This window comes from Rhincodon typus, chromosome 31 (genome assembly GCF_021869965.1).
Source record: "Rhincodon typus isolate 14 chromosome 31, sRhiTyp1.1, whole genome shotgun sequence".
Classification (NCBI taxonomy): Eukaryota; Metazoa; Chordata; class Chondrichthyes; order Orectolobiformes; family Rhincodontidae; genus Rhincodon; species Rhincodon typus.
In genome coordinates, this window is record NC_063362.1 from 18750655 (window position 1) to 18773946 (window position 23292).

General features: G+C 38.9%; 2 protein-coding genes across 10 annotated transcripts in view; both read left to right on the top strand.

Annotated features, from left to right (window-relative positions):
- The window catches only part of ubr4 (ubiquitin protein ligase E3 component n-recognin 4), a 259887-nt gene extending 249775 nt beyond the window's left edge, over positions 1–10112 (top strand). For all 7 annotated transcript variants that reach the window (XM_048614952.1, XM_048614953.1, XM_048614955.1 and 4 more), the window contains 7 exons: positions 249–391; positions 1623–1748; positions 3400–3594; positions 3675–3899; positions 8433–8523; positions 9002–9164; positions 9693–10112. In XM_048614952.1, the coding sequence (XP_048470909.1) occupies positions 249–391; positions 1623–1748; positions 3400–3594; positions 3675–3899; positions 8433–8523; positions 9002–9164; positions 9693–9757 (1008 nt within the window). In that variant the 3' untranslated portion in view covers positions 9758–10112. The remainder of the gene's footprint in view (positions 1–248; positions 392–1622; positions 1749–3399; positions 3595–3674; positions 3900–8432; positions 8524–9001; positions 9165–9692) is intronic.
- The window catches only part of aldh4a1 (aldehyde dehydrogenase 4 family, member A1), a 419312-nt gene that overhangs the window by 308737 nt on the left and 87283 nt on the right, over positions 1–23292 (top strand). The window lies entirely within an intron of this gene.

Below are 23292 nucleotides of genomic sequence, written 5' to 3' on the forward strand. Positions count from 1 at the left end.
TTTCGTTTAAATGTTAAACCAGGCAGGTTGTCTCTGGTCAAGGCATTATTATGAGATATGAGTCAGAGAATGGCACTGTTGCCTATTTTGTTAACTTAAACAGGGAGAGTGTACACACACCGTGAATTGTCCTAAGTGAAAAGCTTTGACAAAATGTATCTTTCTTTTATTGCCTTAGTTCTGTACGCAAGTTCTGTACTACCAAGCGACTGTTCATGTAGTATAACACTTACTCATCTCTGTTACAGCCAACCAAAGTGTTAGGAATTTATACCTTCACAAAACGAGTTGCCATTGAAGAGTTTGAGAACAAACCACGAAAACAGCAGGGATATAGCACAGTCTCGCATTTTAATATTGTTCACTACGATTGTCACCTTGCTGCAGTCAGGTACTAGTAACCCTTACCTTTGTACTATTTTCGGTGATAACTTGGTAAGATTTGGTGATAAATTGAGGAAAGCTTTCCAAATGAGGAGTGAAATGATCATTGGAGAGCATAAACATAATGTCATTAACAAAAATAACAAGTCAGGGTAACTTTCTAACACAGTGGCTTGCAAGGATATGGAATATCTAGTCACCAACGTTGGAAGCAAAGTCCATAATGATGCTCAACAGGACACTGGTTAAATATTTTATTATTCTGGAGGAAGGGCCAAATCGAATGGCCTGGTGTGAACTTGAAACTTCAGCCTTCAAGTCTGTAATAGATACAGCAACATTACCGAACTAATTTAGCAACATCATATAAATTCCAAAAGTGCTTGTGATTTTAAAAATAAGTGTGTTGACTCTTGTGTTCCTGTACCTGGGGCACTTGATCATTTGAATATTGCAATTAAATGGTTAATTGGCTGGGGAGCAATGAATCAATCAAGGCTTGTTTTCTGTAGTTTAAATTAATAAGTAAGGAAGCAAATTAATTCATCCTGGATTCATGTCATTTAGATAATCAATGCAGGAATGTAAAAATGTTCCTAAAGTAACATGGAGGGCATGTAAAGACATTTACTGGATTGCAGCTCATCCTTTTTGTAAATCAACCATGTTTTTGATTCTATACATTGCTGAAGTTATATATTATAACCTTTCTAATGATTATGTTTGTGCAGATTTTATTTTGAAATAAATATCCTTTCTTCCATGAAAGGATCTCCCCTACTCTCTGATTTTATGTAATTACTAACATCTTCCATGACGTGGTTCAGAAGTAATTTGAAGTTGGATTAGAGGTTTTTAATTATCAGGTGGAGTTTGCCTCCTTTAAAGCCATTGCCCAACTACTTCCCAAAAAGTAGCAAATAAAGACAATTATAACTGTTTGTATAGTCATGAGAACAATTGTGGTTCTTTTGTAAATTACAGGTTTTGAATCAGGAAAATCTAGTACAAACTAAATGACTGGTTTTCCTATTGCTTTGAAGAGTGTTTTACATTTTACAATATAATTTTACAATACAAAATTGATAGTCTTGTTTATGTATCGTTCATGTATTTTTAATTCAATACTGTGCTTTGCTAATGGGTAGTACTAACTTGATATTAATTTCAGTAAATTATGAGGCTACCTATGGTTACTGCCTATGAACTGGTTGATTTTAGTGAGTTGTTATTTCTAGGCTGGCACGTGGTCGGGAGGAATGGGAAAGTGCTGCGTTACAAAATGCAAATACCAAGTGTAATGGATTGCTACCTGTGTGGGGCCCACAAGTACCCGAATCAGCATTTGCCACATGTCTGGCAAGGTATGAGTATTAATTTAAAAAGTTTAGAACTTGGGAACTGAATGAAATTTGCTAATGTCTCAATATATGGGGGCAGATGTAGCAAATATTGTGTAAACCACAGGAGTATATAACAACATCGGAGGATGAGCAGTCAAACAGCAGATGCACTTTTTAATACAAAAATTGTGCAGTCATGTATTATGTAACAAAGCAAGGTGATGGTAATGTTGCCAGAGGACCATTGGGTTGCACTCTCATTAGAGAGAGACAAATTGTGATAGTTTAACCTGAGGGTCACCACACCCCAAGTGAAGGGAGAGGTTGAGAAGGAGAGTCCTTTATGATAATCTTAACCAATGTGGAATAGAACCCATGCTGTTAGCATCATTCTGCATCTTAAGCCAGCTGTCCAGCCTACTGAGTTAACCAACTCCACGATGTAATAAGGAAAGAAAATATAATTAAGTGGCGTTATATGTACATCAGTTATTTTAAAAAGGTAATTGAAATCCTTAGTTTCATGGAGCAGAGATTATAAATGCAAGGAGCTAAAGTTAAACTTGTAAAGACTTTGATTGGAATTTTAGGGAATTTCATTACAGAAAAGATAAAAGCAAAGAGATTTGCAGCTTGGATTCCCTGGGTGTTGCCAGGGTGCAGAGTTAAGATTCTAAAGACAGCTTTGAAAAGTTGGTTGAAATGATGTCGTTTTAAGTGTTTTGCTATGATCATAGCAATAGACTATTTGCAATGTTTGGAGGGAAGGTAAAAAGGGAGTATGAAGTTAAAATAACAAAATGAAATAGAGTAAAGGTGAGCCATTAGATAGCCAAATGTGAGATTTCCTGATTGAAATCCTCATTTGAAGTAGCGTTCATGATGCAACTAACTAACTTTTTTTAAAGTGTTGGAGAAGAAGCAACTTGTTTTTATTAAGCATCTTTCACAATCTCAGTATGCCTCAAGGAGCTTCACAACCAATCAAATACTTTTGAAACAATCATTGTTTTGTAGGCAAAGAAAAGGTCACCAATTTCCAAACAGCAATGAGACATGTTCCTACTTAATCTGGCAATGTGATGACTGAGGGATAATCATTTGGAGAACTACTTTTGTCTTCAAATAATGTGAATAATAAGTCCATTTACCTGAATTGGTCAGTGGAGTTCTGTCTAAAATTGCATCAGAAAAACAGAACCTGTAACAAATGCAGTACTTTTAAGAGTACGACACCAACGTGTCAACCTGTATTATGTCCATGGACTGAGATATAATCACTTAGTACTCATGACCAAGTTAAAAGGTTACTGTTGGGTGAAGCTGGCGCTTGGAGTATTAAAAGCATGAAGAGTGAACAGGATAATTATACTTACGATTTTCTGAAGAAGGGTCTAGGCCTGAAACGTCAGCCTTCCTGCTCCTCTGATGCTGCTTGCCCTGCTGTGTTCATCCAGCTCTACACCTTGTTATCGCAGATTCTCCAGCATCTGCAGTTCCTACTGTCTGAGTGAACAGGATATTGGGATTAGACAAATGCCCATGAATCAAAATCATGCAGACTGTGGCAAAAAGCTTATTTCTGTGTGTGAAATTCAGAACTGCATTCAGATGTTTGCTGTGGGATCTAACTACTTTGGTTGTATATAAATGAGCTTGTTTCTAATTTCAGGCACAATACGTACTTGCAAGAATGCACAGGCCAACGTGAACCCACCTACCAGCTGAACATTCATGATATTAAGCTACTCTTCCTACGTTTTGCAATGGAACAATCATTTAGTGTTGACACTGGTGGAGGAGGCAGAGAAAGTAACATCCATCTCATCCCGTATATAATGCATACAGTCCTTTATGTTCTTAATACGTAAGTGCAGTAAATTCTTAATTGAATTATGATTGTTTAATATACTGAAAGTAAATTGACATTATCCGATCATACCATAGGACCCGGGCAACATCCCGAGAGGAGAAAAACCTACAGAGTTTCCTGGAACAGCCAAAAGAGAAATGGGTTGAAAATGCTTACGAGGTTGATGGAGCACACTATTTTACCGTCCTGGCATTACACATTTTCCCCCCTGAGAAATGGAAAATGACCCGTCTTGATTTTCTAAAACGTCTCTTGGTCACAACTCAAGCAAGGAAAGCATCACCAAGTGGCTGCAACAAGTAAGAAAATAAACAGAGGCAGAAAACTAAGTACTTTCATGAGTAGCAAATATGTTAATATGAAAATATTTACTATTGACATTAAATCGATCAGGAAAATGTGATGAGAGTACTTCTCCGTGCCAACTTGTTATAATCTAAAAATGATATCTTCTTCTTTCATTCAATCTCCACCTAAACTTAGGAATCAATATCATACCTTGAAATACAACAAGATTCGGGTACTATTTCCTTAAATGCAAAATGATCGTTGGTCTAAGGTTAGCAGGCTAATTTGGATCACAGTGACTTTGTTTTTCACATATCACAAATATCTGTGTCTTTCTCCAGTCTAACAGAGAATGCTTTTCAACTTAGTTACATTTGAGCATATCCTGTGTAATATTTAGCTCAGTGGAATTCAGTGCAGTATTGGACCAATAAGAAGATTGGGTACTTTTAAAGCCTGTTTCTGCTTAACTTTCCCATCAAAGCCATTTTCCTAGTTTTTAATAAAAAAAAAAATTCACCCTTTAAAGCTCTTCTTCTAGCAAATGAATTGTCCCACCCAAGTCAATTTCTTGGTTACTCTTGTCATTGAACCAAATTTTATATTTTGAATGGTACAAGTATCTTCCATTTTATTACTTTGCTGAGTAAATTTATTTCAAACAAATAATTTCTAAAAATTAAACTTAGTTCACACAAAAATTTTGTTTGTATCCTCTGGTCCTTTACTGTTTAGTATCTATACATGTTGAAATCATATTATCATAGGAACTTTGAGCACAGGAGGTATCCTTTTGACCATTTATACTGGCTGTTTGAAAGAATTGTAGTACTTTGTACCATGCTGCAAGTTTTGTTCACATCACTGAGTTCCTCATCCTTCAGGACCTGTCTACAATCCCTTTTTAAATTGATTTAAAGAATCATCTTTCACATACTTTTTAGGTAAAGCGTTTCAGATCCCCACATCTCTTTGGAAAGTAATTTTCAACTTCTATCTAGATCTGTCCCAATGATTTTAGATCTAGTACCTCTATTTGTTGCCCCACTCAGTAGAGGATATGGAATTTATCAAAACTACCATGACGTAGCAGAAATTTTTAAATCCAACTCTTAATTCTCCTTGAAACATAGGAGATTGTCCAACCTCCCTTCATAAGTCAAACCTTTCACTTCTGGTAAACCTTCAGGGTACCCTTGCTGAAATTTTCACATTTTTCCTAAAGTGTGGTCCTAAAATTATCTACAATATTCCACATATTTCTAAAATTCTAGCTTGATCTGTTTTTATACTCTATTCCTGTATTTATAATTCCAAGTAACTGATACTGTTAACTAACTTTGTCCTGCCCCTATAGAGACACAGATAATGTATTAGATGCAAGATCAATGCTGAAAATCGTGTCCCAGTCTTAACTATTTGTGCACCCAAAGCTTCCTATCACTGTCGTTCATATCCACATTGCCACTTTCCCCTTAATAGCATGAGCTGCCATGATCTTAATCATCCTTCCCGTTGCATTTTGTCAAATACTTTTTGGAAGTCCATTGGACAATGTCTGCTCCAGATATCTAGATCAACCTTCTGTTATCTCCAAAGAATTCGACCTAGTTAGTCAGACATCAATTACCTTTAACAAAATGCTGGGGGCACCCTTTAATTAGAACAGCACAGTACAGGCCCTTCAGCCTACGATGTTGTGCCGAACTTTTGCCCTAAGCCTCAGGTCTATCTAACCTCCATCCCTACCTTATCATCCATATGCCCATCTAATAGCCCCTTAAATGCCCCTAATGAAGCCAACTCCACTATCCTCTCCGGCAATGCATTCCATACCCCTACCACTCTCAATGAGTAAAGAACCTACCTCTGATATCTCCCCTATATCTACCTCCACTCACTTTAAAACTATGCCCCCTCGTAATAGCTACCTCCACCCTAGGAAAAAGTCTCTGGCTGTCCACTCTATCTATACCTCTGATCATTTTGTACACCTGTATCAAGTCACTTCTCATCCTTAGTCATTCTAAAGAGAAAAGCCCTAGCGCTCTCAGCCTTTCCTTGTAAGACCTTCCCTCCATTCCAGGCAACATCCTGGTAAATCTCTGCACCTTTTCCAATGCTTCCACAGCTTTCCTGTAATGAGGCGATCAGAGCTGGATGCAATACTCCGGATGTGGCCGAACCAGGCTTTTATATATCTAGAGCATAACTTCACGACTCTTGAACTCAATCCCTCTATTAATGAAAGCTAACACACAACACGCCTTCTTCACAACTCTATCCACCTGGGTGGCAGCTTTCAGGGAACTGTGGACATGAACCCCAAGATTCCTCTGCTCTGCCACACTGCCAAGAATCTTTCCGTTAACCCTGTATTCTGCTTTCAAGTTTGTCCTTCCAAAATGAATGACCTCACACTTTTCAGGGTTAACCTCCATCTGCCACTTCTCAGCCCAGCTCTGCATCCTATCAATGTCCTATTGTAACCTAGAACAGCCCTCAACTCGACCCACCTTCGTATCGTCCGCGAACTTACTAATCCACCCTTCCACTCCTACATCCAAATCGTTTACAAAAATCACAAATAGAAGAGGACCCAGAACAGATCCTTGTGCTACATCACTCGTAACTGAGCACCATGTTGAATATCTTCCATCCACTACCACCCTTTGTCTTCTAAGGGTCAGCCAATTCTGAATCCAATCCACTACATTTCCCCTATCCCATGCCTCCTTACTTTCTGCATGAGCCTACCATGGGGAACCTTATCAGATGCCTTATTTAAATCCATGTATACCACATCCACTGCTCTACCTACATCCACTGCTCTACCTTCATCCACGTGTCTTCAATAAGGTTTTTGAGGCATGATCTACCCCTCACAAATCCATGCTGACTATCTTGAATCAAACTGTGCCTATCCAAGTGAACATAAATCCTATCTCTCAGACCCCTTTCCAATAAGACTAACTGGCCTGTAATTTCTGGAGTTATTCCTATTCCCTTTTTTGAGCAAGGGAATGACGTTTGCGCCTCTCTAATCTTTCGGCACTATACCCGTGGACAGTGAGGACGAAAAGATCATCGCCAAAGGCCCTGCGATCTCTTCCCTCGCTTTCCATAGAATCCTTGGATAAATCCCATCAGGCCCGGGGGACTTATGTATCTTCAAGTTCCTCAAAATTCCTGGTATATCTTCCTTACTAACATAGACTTCCTCTAGCCTACTAGCCTGTTTCACACTGTCCTCTACAACTAGGTCCCTCTCAGTTGTGAATACCGAGGAAAAGTATTCATTAATGACCTCTCCTATCTCTTTAGGCTCCGTGCACAAATTCCCTTTACAATCTTTGATCGGCCCTACCCTTTCTCTGGTCATTCTCTTATTCCTCATATACGTGTAAAAAGCCTTGGAGTTTTCCTTGATCCTATCTGCCAAGGTTTTCTCATGCCCCCTTATAGCTCTCCTAAGCTTATGCTTTTCGAAATGAAAATCTGTTTAACCCTGATGCATTCCATGTAATTTGCTTCCACTATCGTTTCATGCAGAGCATTCCAGATGACCGTAACTCAGTGTGAAAAACCTCTATGGCCCCCTTGAAATTATTTAACCATTACCTTGAATCTGCCCCCTCTGGTTACTGATGCACCTTTTGCTGGAAATTGTTAGGGAAAAAGACCTAAATCGTTCATCATTTTGAAAGCCTTTATTAAATCTCATTAACTTTCTCTGTCATAGAAAAAAATAAGAACAGGAATGGGCCATTCAGCCCCTCGAGCCTGTTCTGCTAGTCAATAGGATTATGGCTGCTCCAACATTTCTCACTTCCACTTTGTTTCCTTTTCCCCAGAACTCTTAGATTCTTGATCAGTAAAGGAGTCACCTGTCCCAGCCAGTCTAAAATATATACAAGGACTCTGCCCCAACAGCTTTCAGTGGCAAGGAGTACGAAAGACATTCAAACCTCTGAACGATGATGTTTCTCCTCATCTTGGCTTTCTTTTTGTGTCTCCACAGAACTGAAGCCCTTATAACTTCCTTGTTTTTCGTATTCAGTGTCTATTCATATAGCCATCAAACTCAAGGATTCTTCTGTTTATGTAACAGCTTTTTTATCTGCTGAAATCTTGGATTGAGGCTTCGACCCTATGGACTTCAATTCAAGAGCAAGAATGCTAACAGAGTTTAATTCTCACGTAGTTTAATTACAATAATAAGTCTATGTTCTCTTTATTATTTGATTGTAACTACTAATTTCCCAGAGCAATGTCATGACGGTCTGGTGGAAATCAACAGAGTAGCGTGGGGAAAGATCTCCAGATTGCTACCTATATGAATGCACCAAAATAGACGCTGCTATTGGTGTTTTTTTCCTGTGTTATTTACGGTAACTTATAGTGTGTGGTGATTGAACATATACAAAGGAAAACTACATGTACTTCTGTTAAACAGTATGTTGATAGCCATTCTACTCTTTTTCCTAAGTATTAAAAATTGGTGTTTTAGATTTTTACATATTTTGAAATGTTTTGACTTTTAGACTGTCTGACAAATCTGTGAAGGAATACGTTGTGTACCGCCCTGTGCTGCTCTGCTGGGGATTAGTGGATCTTATGTATGGAATATTTAAGGTAGTGTGTGTGTATTCTCGTTTTATGTGGGGTTGTGGTGGTGGGGTAGCGCAACACGACAATAACTGATGTGTTCTGCATAAATTGATCTCAAATATGCTCTGAAGGAGCGCAGTGACTCCTTGTAACTGTATCAGGATAATTTAAATAATCAGTTTCCTGTTACAAAATTTTATAACACAAATCGAAATTATATCATAATTAGTTTCAAAGTTTTATCTTCAAACTGGATGTCCAATCAGAAAGGTGTATGTTATGTAATGTGTCGTTTGATTAAATGATAGAGATTGGAATGAATTGCTCTCTGAGTTATGTTGCATCACTCTCTCCATATGCTGATTCGTTTTGCATCTAATGCTGCTTTCTCCCCCTCTATAAACTGTAGGATTGGTGTATTCACTTTCATAAACAAGGCACATTATTCATGCCTACTGCATTGTGCAGTTGTGACTTTTCTTTTTGTACTTTGCCATTACAGAAAGTTCCTACAAGTAACACAGAGGGTGGCTGGTCCTACTCTCTTGCTGAATACATCCGACACAATGATATGCCGATCTATGAGGCAACAGACAGATCTCTCAAAACTTTCCAGGATGAATTCATGCCTGCCGAGTCATTTGCTGAATTTCTAGATGTTGCAGGTTAGTATTTAAATGAATACTGTTCATTAATTTCCTTCCTCCGGCCCAGTATAAAACAACTGTTGACCTTTGTCCCAAACCAGTAAAGCAGTTAAAATTTCCTCTATTCGCTGGGCCTTTGAGATAGACTATGCAGTTGAATGTTTCGCCGTTCAAAGACATTTGTCTTCGAACTTGTTTCCACAACTGGTTACCAACAACCTCAGTTGATCTTCATTATTCTTCTGGATCATGGACATCAGACAATTGTAAATTTGAATCTTAAGCTTTCACATTATCTGACTGGCTGAGAGTTTGAATGGGATGCTGTGTTCTAGCAAGGTGGTACATCTCTGCAACAATGTGTTGTAATTAAAAAAATCAGGCTCAACTGAGTTAGTGTTCAGGCAAATCTGGTTGATCACATTTCTCAAAATATATCTCCAGCTGTTTTAAATACAGTTAATGACTTTTAGATGTTATGTGTTATTCAGCAAAATGCCACAATGACCACTCAATCTGTGATTCTTTTGTGTTCATTTTCTTTAGGTCTCTTAACAGAAGTTGAAGATCCTGACAACTTCCTAAAAGATCTTCTTAATTCAGTGCCCTAAAATGTTCCAAACTCATCTTCTCAAAAACAAGGCTGATATTTAACTGTAATTTTAGAAATATTATATTTGCATTTTGACTCTTCCAAAGCAGTTGAAATTATTTTTGCCTCAGTTCTGCAGCAACTGCTTCTTTTTGTGTGTGAAACATTCTGGATTTAAGATTTTAACGTACGCGTGTACAGAGGAATAATACTGGAATTGTCATTTAACCTGACTGCATGGAGTACATTTGGTTTACTTTCTTATTTTGTTCCTGTATTCGGTATTTCACAGTAATATGTTATGTATTTAAATGTTGTGTTAAAGCTCTAGTTCACTATTACTTCCAATAAAGTTAAATCATGATCCTTCTTGAGATCAATCTGCATTTGATTCAGTGTTGAAAGACAGACTAACCTTGTCCAGCTGCAGCTGATAATTAGGGCTTGTGTAAAATTGCTTGTAAACAATAAATCAAGTAGAATTTAAGATTGTTGTAAGGGGCCTCTTATGGTTCAGAGGTAGCGTCCCTACCCCAAACCAAGACACCCAGGTTCAAATCCCACCTACTGCAAAGATGTGTAATAACATCTTTGAATAGGTTGATTAGAAGACAGGTTAAATGAAAAAGAAAATTGCTTGCAAATAAAAATAAAAATAAAATTCAATTTTAAGAAAGAAACAAAGAAATTGTTTGGTTCTTTTGGCACAGTGTTAGTGTTCCTCCCTCTCTACCGGGAGGCCCGGTTTCAAGTCCCACCTGCTCCAAAGGTGTGTAATAACATATATGGACAGGTTGATTTTTTTTAATTAATTTTTAATTTTTTTAATTTAAAGTTGCATGTATGTTGCACAGTAAATGGCAAAGTTCCTTTTACCAGCCCAACAAATAAACTTCTCATGAAAAAATGCTGGAATCGATAACTTCTGAGATATTGATGTTCACTAAACGTAAAGATTAACTAGGGTTAATGTCACATTTGAAATACTCACAATTAAAGGCATAGATTAGTTCTCACACTAATAACAACACTTCTAAAACAACAATATGGATTTAAATACGGTGAATCTTCCACGTTTTCAGGCATTAAGTCTAAGAACCTACTACTAAACCATTAAAATAGAAACAAAATATTGTGGATGCTAGAGACCTGAAATTATTTTTTCAAAACATCCTGGAGAAACTCTTTAGGCACAATGGTGAAAGAGACAGAGTTAATGTTTCTGACGTTTTTCCTGTTCTGAAGAAGTCATTGGACTTGAAGCTTTAACTCTGTTTCTCTCTCCACAGATGCTGCCAGAACTGCTCAGTTTCTCTCGCATTATTTTTAAACTTTCCAATCTGTAGCATGCACAGTATATTTTTTATTACCACTCGGCTGTTCACAGTTCATTAGCTCATTTGGCTGGTTCGCAATGCAGGGTGCCACCAACATCACACATTCAATTCTCACAGAGTGAAGCCACCATGCAAGTCCTGCCTTCTCAATCTCGCTCCCATGATTGAGGCATGGTGACCCTCAGGTTAAATTCACCGCCAGTTTTAATGGTGAGCAACCATGGTTCTCTGGAACTGTGGCGACTGTCAGTTCCAATAAAGAAGTTTAATCTGAAACAACATATCCTTTCCCTGTTCCTTTCTTGAAGTTTCATTTTAGTTGATCTTAACATTGAATTGGAGAGGACAGGTCAACTTTTTAACTATTTGTTAAATTATTGAACTCTGTTTTGGCTGTAACAGAATGATGATAGTGATGCAGCTGAGTACAAATTTCACTAATTTGTTCTGATGAAAGGTCACTGACCTGAAATGTTAACTCTGTTTCCTGCTCTTCCTGACCCAAAATATTTCCAGTACTTTGTTTTAAATTTCGCAAAGGTTGAAGTCTGAGTTTCACCCACTATTAATAAATTTTATCACTGTGCAATCCAAACGTAAGCAGAAAAAAAATGCTGCATGATTCTCATAGTAGCCATCTCAAATTCCTTTTGTAGGTACCCTGTAAGACTAACATTTACCAAAAAGATGATTTGGCTAACTGTGTTCTGCTGTACTCCAGGAACAAAGTGACATGTACATGCAGGGTTTCTCTAGTCTCCATTGATTTATGAGCATCATTTGTACAATAGTAATTTGTAAACAATGCAATGTCTACTTTTAGGCAGCAGCATTTATAGATCATTGCCTTGTAAGTTCCCTTTGAATTATTATTTCTAAAAGTGAAATGGAATAAACAACTTGCTTCCTATATAGCATCAAACATCCCAAAACGCTTGTAAGCAACATCAGTCGTAACATTTTTGACCATGAGTTACACATGTCTTGATCCTAAAGCACAGGGACAGATGTCCTGAAGCTTGATCAAAGAGGTACATTTTAAGGAGCAGCAGGTTTAAAGACTGGAAGTATAACTGCTACGATTGTCATGATTAAAATCAGTGTTGTGAAGGAGGCCAGAATTGGAGAATTGTGGAGATCTTAAAGGTTTAAAGGGTTAGACGAGGTTGCACAGATGGAAGGAGTGAGGCCATGAAGGGATTTGAAATCAAGATTGAATGTTTTAACATTAAAGTGTCAACGATCTAGTATCCAATGAAGGCCAGTAAGCACGTGGTGATGGGTGAAAGATATTTAGTACTAGTTAAAGTATGGTGAGCATTGTTTTGGATGAGAACAACTTATGTAGAATGGAAAATGGATGCCCTGCCAGGAGGGCATTGGTAAAATCCAGCTGAAGCAGGTTATGAGTACAGTAATATTATGGCAAAAGAATACGTGGTATTGGAGATGGAGCAGATCTGTGACTGGAAGTGCCTTCTAAGGAGAAGTGCCTTCTAAGGAAAAGCCCTTGGGAATGGTGTAGTTGAACTTCAGTTCAAGAGATGAAAATGGTGATCAGAAAGAAGAGATGATTTTCCTAGAATTTAGTTGGAGGAAATTTGATCATTCAGTGTTGATTGTCAGATGTATACTGTGATGGTTGAGGGGTCCAGAGAGATTGTAGTGAGATACAGAACTGCATGTTGTCAGCGTACAAACAGGAGCTAATATGTTTTTGGATTATATCACCAAAAGGTAGCATTAACATAAAGGTCCTGAGCACTTCAAACAGAACTGCAAGAGATGAGCCAGAAACCACCATAACTGATTTTCTGCATCCAATTCGAAAGGAAACCAAGCATGGTCAATTTTACTGAGCCAGATGAAAAGCAGAAGGGTTACAGGAAAAATGCAAATAGTCACAAAAAATGAGGAGGCAAATTTATCACAGTCGTGGTCACAAATAATGCAATTTGTCTCTAATTGGGGCTGTTACAGTACTGTAGCAGAACTGAAAAACTAACTGAAAAGATTCAAATGTAATGTGAAAAGGTGGACTTTATCTCCCAAATCCAAAATCCCTTTAAAGGCTTTGGAGATGATTGGAAGGTCGGAGATGGGGTGGTAGTTTGCAGGGAAAGAGAATAGTCAAGATGGTTTTTTTGAGCATGGGTAGTGGGGGGAGTGGCCTTGGCAGGAAACTATTAACAGCATCAGGTCAGAGGGCAGAGCAAGCAAGAGTCAACAGTTGGGTAGGCAAAAGATCAGGGAAGCAAGGTGTGTCTAATGGGCAAGATTAGCTCAAGAGCAAGGCAAGAAGAAACTAAGAAAGCACAAATTAGGAAATGGTGAAACTCTGCAAGTTGTAAAGTTCTCTGAATAAAGGGAATTGTACTAAGGTTCAGGCCAATTTAAAAAGAAACGAGCAAAATGGTGGAGCTCTGAAATGAAATCTGTTCTGATAAGACTCAAATTCAGTGAAAATAAGCACCGCTGTTTCTGTCCAAAGTAAATGGAATACTCAAGACATTTCAACCATCATGTTTACAATTGCCATTTATGCATGTGGTTAATCATTACTTGACTAGTAAACTTGATTGCTTGTTTTAAATATAGATGTTTGAGTGGTGGGGAACAACGCATTAATTTTTTCAGCTGGATGTCTGTGTAGCACCAGCTTGGAATAGATGAGACACATTCACCAGGTTCTACTGCCTAATTACTAGACAAAGACATACAGATGGTTACAGAGTAAGTATGAAAAGTGATATCAAGAAGGTGAGTCAACTTTGAAAGCATCCTAAACTGAGGTCCTACACGCCATTCACTGGAACGCCTCTGTTCTGACAGGTCCATGAGATGCAAGTGTTGGGGATCATAAGAACATAAGAACTAGGAGCAGGAGGAGGCCATCTGGCCCTTCGAGCCTGCTCCGCCATGCAATAAGATCATGGCTGATTTTTTCGTGGACTCAGATCCACTTACCCGCGTTCTCACCGTATCCCTTAATTCCTTTATTGTTCAAAAAAAATCTACCTTTTTTTAAAAAACGTTTACTGAAGTAGCGTCAACTACTTCACTGGGCAAGGAGTACCAAAGATTAACAACCCTCTGGGGGAAGAAATTCCTTCTCAATTCAGTCCTAAATCTGCTCCCTCTAATCTTGAGGCTATGCCCTCTTGTCCTAGCTTCACCTGCCAGTGGAAACATCCTCTATACTTCCATCTTATCTATTCCCTTCATAATTTGATATGTTTCTATAAGATCCCCCCTCAATCTTCTGAATTCCAATGAATATAATCCCAATCTACTCAATCTCTCCTCATAAGCCAACACCCTCAACTCCGGAATCTCCTTTGCACCCCCTCCAGTGCCAATACATCCTTCCTCAAGTAAGGAGACCAAAACTGCACACAGTACTCCAGGTGTGGCCTCACCAGCACCTTGTACAGCTGCAACATAACCTCTCTGCTTTTAATTTCAATCCCTTTAGCAATGAAGGACAAAATTCCATTTGCCTTCCTAATTACTTGTTGTACCTGCAGACCTACCTTCTGTGATTCATGCACAAGGACACCCAGGTCCCTCTGCATAGCAGCATGCTGCAACTTTTTACCATTCAAGTAATAATCCTTTTTACTATTACTCCTACCAAAATGTATGACTTCACATTTAATTACATTGTATTCCATCTGCCAGACCTTTGCCCACTCACTCAATGTATCTATGTTCCTGTGCAAAGTTTCACAGTCCTCTGCACACTTTGCTCTGCCACTCATCTTAGTGTCATCTGCAAACTTTGACACCTTACACATGGTCCCCAACTCCAAATCATCTATATAAATTGTAAATAATTGCGGTCCCAACACCGATCCCTGAGGCACACCACTAGTCACTGACTGCCAGCTAGAATAGCACTCGTTTATCCCCACTCTTTGCTTCCTGTCAGTCAACCAATCCTCTATCCATGCTAATACTTTACCCTTAATGCCATGCATCCTTATCTTATGCAGTAGCCTCTTGTGTGGCACCTTATCGAAGGCCTTTTGGAAATCTAGGTACACCACATCCACTGGGTTCCCATTGTCCACCTCGCTCATAATGTCTTCATAGAATTCCAAAAGATTTGTCACGCATGACCTGCCCTTCACGAACCCATGCTGCGTCTGCCCAATGGGACAATTTCTATCAAGATGCCTTGCTATTTCTTCCTTGATAATAGACTCGAGCATCTTCCCCACTACAGAGGTTAAGCTAACTGGCCTATAATTCCCCATCTTTTGTCTACTTCCCTTTTTAAACAGTGGCGTCACATTTGCTGTTGTCCAATCTGCTGGGACTGCCCCAGAGTCCAGCGAATTTTGGAAAATTACCGCCAGTGCACCTGCTATTTCTCCCGCCATCTCTTTTAGTACCCTGGGATGCATTCCATCGTGGCCAGGAGACTTATCAATCCTTAGCTCCATTAGCTTGCCCAACACTACCTCTTCCGTAATAATGATTGTTTCCAGGTCCTCACCTACCTTCGTCTCTTTGTCAATTACTGGTATGTTATTAGTGTCCTCCACTGTGAAGACCGATACAAAATACCTGTTCAATGCCTCGGCCATTTCATCATATCCCATAACTAAATTCCCCTTCTCATGCTCTAAAGGGCCAACGTTTACTTTAGCCACTCTTTTTGGTTTTATATATTTATAGAAACTTTTGCTATCTGTCTTTATATTCTGTGCTAGTTTTTTCTCATGTTCTATCTTATCTTTCTTTATAGCTCTTTTTGTGGCTTTCTGTTGACCTTTAAAGTTTTCCCAATCTTCTAGTTTCATGCTGTTTTTGGCCACTTTGTATGCCTTCTCTTTCAATTTGATAGCATCCTTTATTTCTTTAGACACCCATGGCAGATTACCCCTTTTCTTACAGTCCTTCCTTTTCATTGGAATATACTTTTGCTGAGCACTTTGAAAAATTGCTTTGAAAATCCTCCACTGCTCGTCAACTGTCCCACCATAAAATCTTTGTTTCCAGTCTACTTTAGCCAAGTCCTCCCTCATTTTTGCTTGTATAACAAAAGGTGGAGTTCATTCACTTTTAAATGTTTCTAAGTACTTTAGTGCAATTTGATGCATCATGTTTCCACACCCTGTTTCAGTTTAATTTCTTTTTTTACGTTCATTAAAACCTTGAAAGGAGTGGTTACTAGCTAAATAATCCCTTTGCACGAAAGGTGTGTCAGTTATGCTCGGTTGCATAACTTGTTTTAATCATGTGGCTTAAAACATAACATGAGAAGTCAGAGCAGGAATAGGCAATTCAGCCTCAAGTCTGCACTGCCATTTAAGACAAACATGATTGAACTCAACTTGATCTCAATTCCACTTTCCTGCCCATCCCCATAACCCTTTAATCATTATTAATTCAAAATCTCCGTTTTAAATCTGTCACCCCTTAGCCTATGATTCTCATTCTATATTGCCCCTCAAGTACTCTGTCTATTTTGTTACTCTCCTTTAGCATCTCATATAGATCTCCTTCTCATCCTTCTAAACTCTAGCAATAATAGGCCTAAACTACTCAAACTCTCCTCGTAAGATAAGACTTTAATCTCTGTCATTAATGTGGTGAACATTCTCTGAACTGCCTCCAATACAATTACATCTTTCTTCAAGTAAGGGGATCCAGAACTGGACATGCTACTCCAGAGGTAGTCTCGCCAATGCCTTGTACAATTGCAGCAACACTTTCCTGTTTTTGTATTCTAGTCTTTTAGCAATAAATGCCAAAATTCCATTTTCCTTCCTCATTACCTGCTGTAACTGCATACTTGCTTTCTGCAAAACATTCACAAAGACACCAAGATCCCTTTGCACTGAAGCATTTTGAAGTTTCTCTTCATTCAGTTGCATTTTCATTCTTTGACCAAAATGGATAACCTCTCATTTATCCACATTAAACTCCATATGCCAAATCTTGGCCTATTCACCAAACGTATCCATATCAATTTATAAATTTCTTATTTCTTCATTTGAACTTACTTTACCTCCTATTTTAGTTTCATCTGTAAATTTGGCTATAGTACATCCTATTTCTGCATCCAAGTCACTAATATAAATACTTGGAGTCCTGAGAACCAAATGCTGTGACACCCCGTGAGTTACAGCTTGCCAAACAGAAAAAGACATTTATCCCAACTCTTTGCTTTCTGTTGGTTAGCCAATCCTCTATCCAAGCCAATATATTACCCGTAACCCTGTGTATTAACCTGTTGTGTAGCTCCTTACCAAATGCCTTCTGGAAGTCCAGATATATTGTAACTACATGATCCCCATTATCCAATTTCCTTGTTACATATTCAAAGTACTCTAACAAGTTAGCCAAACATGATTTGCCCTTCATAAAAACAAATTGACTCTGGTGGATTGTGTTTTTACTTTCCAAATGTCCCATTAATATTTCCTTAATGATGGATTCCAACAATTTCTGAACAATGGATGTTAAACTAACTGGTCGATAGTTTCCTACTTTCTGTCTCCCTCCTTTATTGAATAAGGGTGTTATATTAGCATTTTTCCAATCCATAGGAACCTTTCTGGAATCCATGGAATTTTGCAATATTATAATCAATGCATCCACCATTTCTGCTGCCATTTCCTTTAAGACCATTGAACTTTCAGACCTTGTCCTTTAATCCCAATAGTTTGCACAGTACTGTTTTGCTAGTGGTGGTGATTGATGTAAGTTCCTCCTTTTTCTGTAATGTGTGCATTACCTGTTACTGTTGAGATGGTTTCAGTGTATTTCACTGTGAAAACTGAGGTAAAATATTAATTTGGTGTGTCTATCTTTTCTGTATTGCCTACTATTAACTCACCAAGCTTGTCCTCTAAAGGACCAACAAATAACCTTTCCAATAATTGCAGTTACACAATTATTTTTATCCGTCTGAAAAGACTTGGGTGCCAGTGGCAAGACCAGTAGTTACTGTCCAACCCTAATTACCCTTGAAGATGGTGAGACACTGCTTTGAATCTTTGCTATCTGTGATGAAGGTTCATTCATATTATAGTTAGGCGGAGGGATCCAGGGATTGTAACACAGCAATGATGAAGAAATGGCAATTTATTTCAAGTCAGGCTGCTGTTAGTTGGAGCTGGTGCTCGCAAATGCTATTGCCTTCATCCTAGGTGATAAAGATTAAAGAAGCCATGACAAATTACTACAGTGCAATTTGCAGATGATACAAGCTGCAGACATGGTATGCTAGTAGTGAAGCCAATCAAGCTGACTGCTTTTTCTGGACAGTATTGAGTATTGATTCACTCTAATATTGTTGAAGCTGCATTCATTCAGGCATTTGGACAGTGTTTCATTACATTCCTGACTTTGATGTTGAAGGTGGTGAAAAGACATTGGGAAGTCAGGAGGTCAGTCTGTCACTATCAAATACATAAACTTTTACTTGCTCTTGTGGCCAAGCATTTACATGACTGGTCCGGTTAATTTTCTGGGCAATGGTGATAAATGCAATCATGCCATTAAATGCTAGGGGAAGGTGGTTAGCCTTCCTCTTATTGGAGTTAGCCATTGCCTGAACCTTGTATGGTACTAAGCATGAAGCACAGACTGTTGCATTATCTGAGAAGGTGTGAAATCCTTAGCAACATTCGAATTTCTGATCATTTGCTGAAGTGAAAATTGTCAGTGATGATGTTTGGTGCTAAGAGACAGCTCTGGGAGCTCCATCTTGATTTGCTTTTTCAAACTAGGACCTGTGTGTGTGTGTGTGTATGTATATGTGTGTTCAGAAGTACTCGCAGCATAATAATAACTTCTAATTGGTTTCTCTCTCTGTCTTCCCCCACCTCCACCACCCCTGCCCCCGCCCCCGCCCCCACCCCAGTAAAAGAAAATCCTGGTTAGCTAGCTACACCTCTGTCTCTGCAAATTCCCTTCTTCAAATGAAAATGGGGGAAAAAGAAAGCTTCAAAGATACTGTAAGGGCAAATAATTAATGTAAAATTGAAAAGCAGTGTGTCAAAACCATGTGTCCTCATCAATGAGTCGGAAAAGATCTGAACATCACATTGATACCTGTAATTCAGACTGGTGCCAGAACTATGTTTAACTGTCATTTTTGTTCTGTCCCCATCCAGAACAGTTGTGTCCTGTCTTTGTTTGCCTGTTTGTGTATGCATCCTTTGAAAGGGGTTGAGTTTAGGCTATAGACAGTTGTAAGTTATTGATTTGTATTTCTTCTCGGCCATAGGTTAGAACCAATTTGTTTGCAGTAAATACCTGTTTTTTTTTAAGAAAGAAAAATGAACTGTCAGCACAGAAACATGTCCATCCAAATAGTACTTTATCAAATGTTTTCTTAACATCCAAGTCAACAACATCTACACTTCTCTTTCATCAACCTTTGTCATTAATTGAAGTTTTTGCTGAAATAATGAAATTCAAGCTCTCTTTCACAAATCTATGTTGGTTCTGCATATGTTAAGTACATAAACCTGATGAGTATTTTCAATAAACCTGGGTTTGGGAGTCAGGTATACTAGGGTATACAAACAATTTGATTAATTTTTTTTCATGTTTGTGACAACTCCATGAATAGTAGGACTGGCTTTCCAGTGCACTGTCCTAGTAAATCATAACAATATGATCCAGCCATTGAAGATTTTGTCCCCTAGTTCCCATTGATTTCAATTTAACTTTAGTACCATGATGCCATGTTCAGTGAAATGCTGGCTTGATATCAAGGGTAATCACTCTTTCCCTCACCTCTGGAATTCAGCTCTTGTCTATGTTTGGACCAAGGATGCAATGAAAATGAGCTAAGCATTCCTGATTCCCAAACTAAACATGGTGAACAGGTTACTGGTAAGTGCTATTTGATAGCACTGTGACGACACTTTCTATCATCTTGCTGATGTTTGAGAGTATACTAATGGAGTGATAAGTGGTTGGATTGGGTTTGCCCTCTTTTTCATGGACAGACAAACTTAGCCAATCTTCCGCTTTATTGGGTGGATGTTAATGAACTGTACTTGAGCAGCTTGGCAAAGGCTACAGCTATTTCTGGAGCACAACAGCTGAGATATTGTTAAGTCCCATTGCCTTTGATGTATCTGGTGTATTCAGCTGTTTCTCTGTCACGTGGCATGAATTGAGTTGGTTGAAGATTTGATTGTGATGCTAGAGACCTCAGCAGAAGGCCAAGTTAGATAATGTGCTCAGTAGCTCAGGCTGAAAGTGGGTTACAAAAAATGCATTTTTTGATACACTTAATGCTACTTAGGGCATGTTCTTTGTGTTAAACCATGGCTGCTCTCCTAGCTTGATGGTAATGTCTAGTAAGGTATATTCCACAACATTTAGATTATAAATTGTATACAATTCTGCTTCAAAAATACCCAGGTTTGTGCTGCAAGGTCTGTTTCTGATTCTGGACAACATAGCATGGTGGTGCTGATACAGACAGAAAGGAAAATGTTCTCAATGTGAAGCTGGGAATTGATCTCAAGGACCACATGATCATTCCTTCCAAATGTGTCATAAGCAGGTACATCTATAACAAATGAACTGGTGAGGAAATTTCTCACCACATACGATAAACCCAATTTGATATTTTCTTTCAGGACTCCGCCAGCTCGATCAGTGGTAGCAGAGAACATTGTAATATGTGAGCATGTGTCAGATAAGCTTACAATGCTGAATTTCCTGACAATTACATCATGATGGTTCATGCCACTCATACAAACTTGTAATTTCTGACCTTAAATTTGTCAAACATGCTCTCCATCATTCTAATCCTCTTTCAGTACAATTCCATTTTACAAGAAAACGTGATTTGGATGTAAGAGAGAAACTAACAAACTTTAGAACAAAAGAAGAATCAAAGGATTCATCAGCAAAAGTATTTTTCAGCACTGTCTGAAAGCTGGATAAAGCCAAGTATCACTTTTCACCTTTTTTGTGTTAAAAATGTCAATCGTGATGGGGAAAAAAATGCCTTCAAGTACATAACTTTTAACATAAAAATTCAACATTTCCTTGGGATCATGTTCTCAGGCCCTCTTGAAACACCATTAAAATTGCACTCAAACCAGGAGGCCCTTAGGCACTACTTGCCCGTTGTAGCTCTTTGAGAATAATGTACAATTACATCTTATTTCCTCACTCTTTTCCTATAGAGCCTAAAAGGTTCACCTTTGATTCCTGTTTAGAAAGTTGCTGCATTCTCGAATATGCTTTCACCACCTTTTTAGGCAATGCCTTCCAGATCATAACATTTCAACGCTGAAATATATTTTTGCTCATGAATCCTTTTGATTCTTCTGACTACTGTCCTAAAGCTTGTTTGTTTCTGTTTCTGATTATTGAGCTTTCTGACACCAGAAACAGTTTCTCCATATGTATTCTATCAAAATCCTTTCTGATTTTAAACATTTCTATAACAGCTCCCCTTAACCTCCTTTGCTGTAAGGAGCGCAGCTCAAGGTTCTCCGATCTCGCCACATATTTCATCGCTGGTGACATTCTCACAGATCTCATCTTCATCCCCTCTGATAGCTTCACATCCTTTCTAAAGTACTGTGCTCAGGATTGCTATGTTACTCTGGTTGGGACTTAATCCATGTTTTACAAAGATTTGGCATAACATTTTTGCCCTTGTGCTCTACACTTCTGTTAACAAAAAGCCAAGGATTACATATGCCTTTTAACAACCTTCTTCATAGAATCATAGAATCCCTGAAGTGTGGAAACAGGCCCTTCAGCCCAACAAAGTCCACACCGAACCTCAGAGCATCCCACTCAGACCCATCCCCCTATAACCCACCTAATCTACACCTCCCTGAACACTACGGACAATTTGGCATGGCCAATCCACCTAACCTGCACATCTTTGGACTGTGGGAGGAAACCGGAGCACCCGGAGGAAACCCACGCAGACACGGGTAGCATGTGCAAACTCCACACGGACAGTTGCCCGAGGCTGGAATCGAACCTGGGTCCCTGGCGTTAACCACTGTGCCATCGTGCCGCCCCGACACCTCTTTTAAAATTGGTGTTAAAATTGCTTTAGTCTGTGTTTGAACAGCTCATTTGAAATTGTAGCACTGAGTTCGTATTGGAGGTTGTCCAACCAAAAATAATACTTCATGCTTCTGTGTTAAATTTCATTTGCCATATTCCCAGCCATTTCACCAACCTTTGTCCTCCTTTAGTCTATTACATTTTCACTATTTTACATACTTCCAAGTTTTGTGCCATATGCTAATTTGGAAGTTATGTCCTTATGCCCAAGTCCAGGTCATTAAATAACATCAAAAAACGTGATCCAACACTGATTCCTAAGAAGTACTTCATTCCAGTCTGGAAGAACAACCAACCACTGCTAATCTCTGCTTTCTGATCTCCAAACTAATTTCATGGTTGGACAGTTGGCTAGCGTACAGTTTCTTCTAAAATTTACTCCTGGGCTGTGAGCATCACTGGCTGGGCCAGCATTCTTTGCCCATCCCCATTTGCCCTTGAAGGTTAGATGCTTCCATGAACTGTTGCAATCCATTAGTGTAGGTACATCCAATCCTATTTGTGAGGGCTTTCCAGGATTTTAACTCTGCAACACTGAAGAAACAGCAATATATTTCTAAGTCCGGATGGTGAGTGGTTTGGAGCCTGTTGGTGTTCCCAAAGGTCTGCCACCCTTGCTCTTTCTAGATGGTCATAGGCCTGAGTTTGGACAGCGCTGTCGAAGGAGACTTGGTGAAGAACTACAGTACATCTCGTAGATGGTGCATGCTGCTGCTATTGAAGGTCGGTGATGGTGAGACAGAATGTTTGCATATTATGATGCCACTCAAGCAGATGTTTCTTCTGTATGGTGTCACTCTCCTGATTTCTGCCTTGTATATGGTGAACAGGCTTTGAGGAGTCAAGAGGTGAATTACTGCAAGATTTCTAGCCATTGATCTACTCTTGTAGCCACTACTTTAATGACTAGTTCAGTTCAGTTTCTGGTCAATGGTAAACATCCATCCATCCCTGCCCTGCCCCCAAATGTTAATAGTGGGGGATTCAGCGATGGTGATACTATTCAATGGGTAAAGGGACAATGGTTAGATTCTCTCTTCTGGGAAAATTATCACTGCCCAGCACTTGTGTGGTGCGACTGTTATTTGCCACTTGTCAGGCCAAGCCTGGATATTGTCCAGTTCTTGTTGCATTTGGGCAT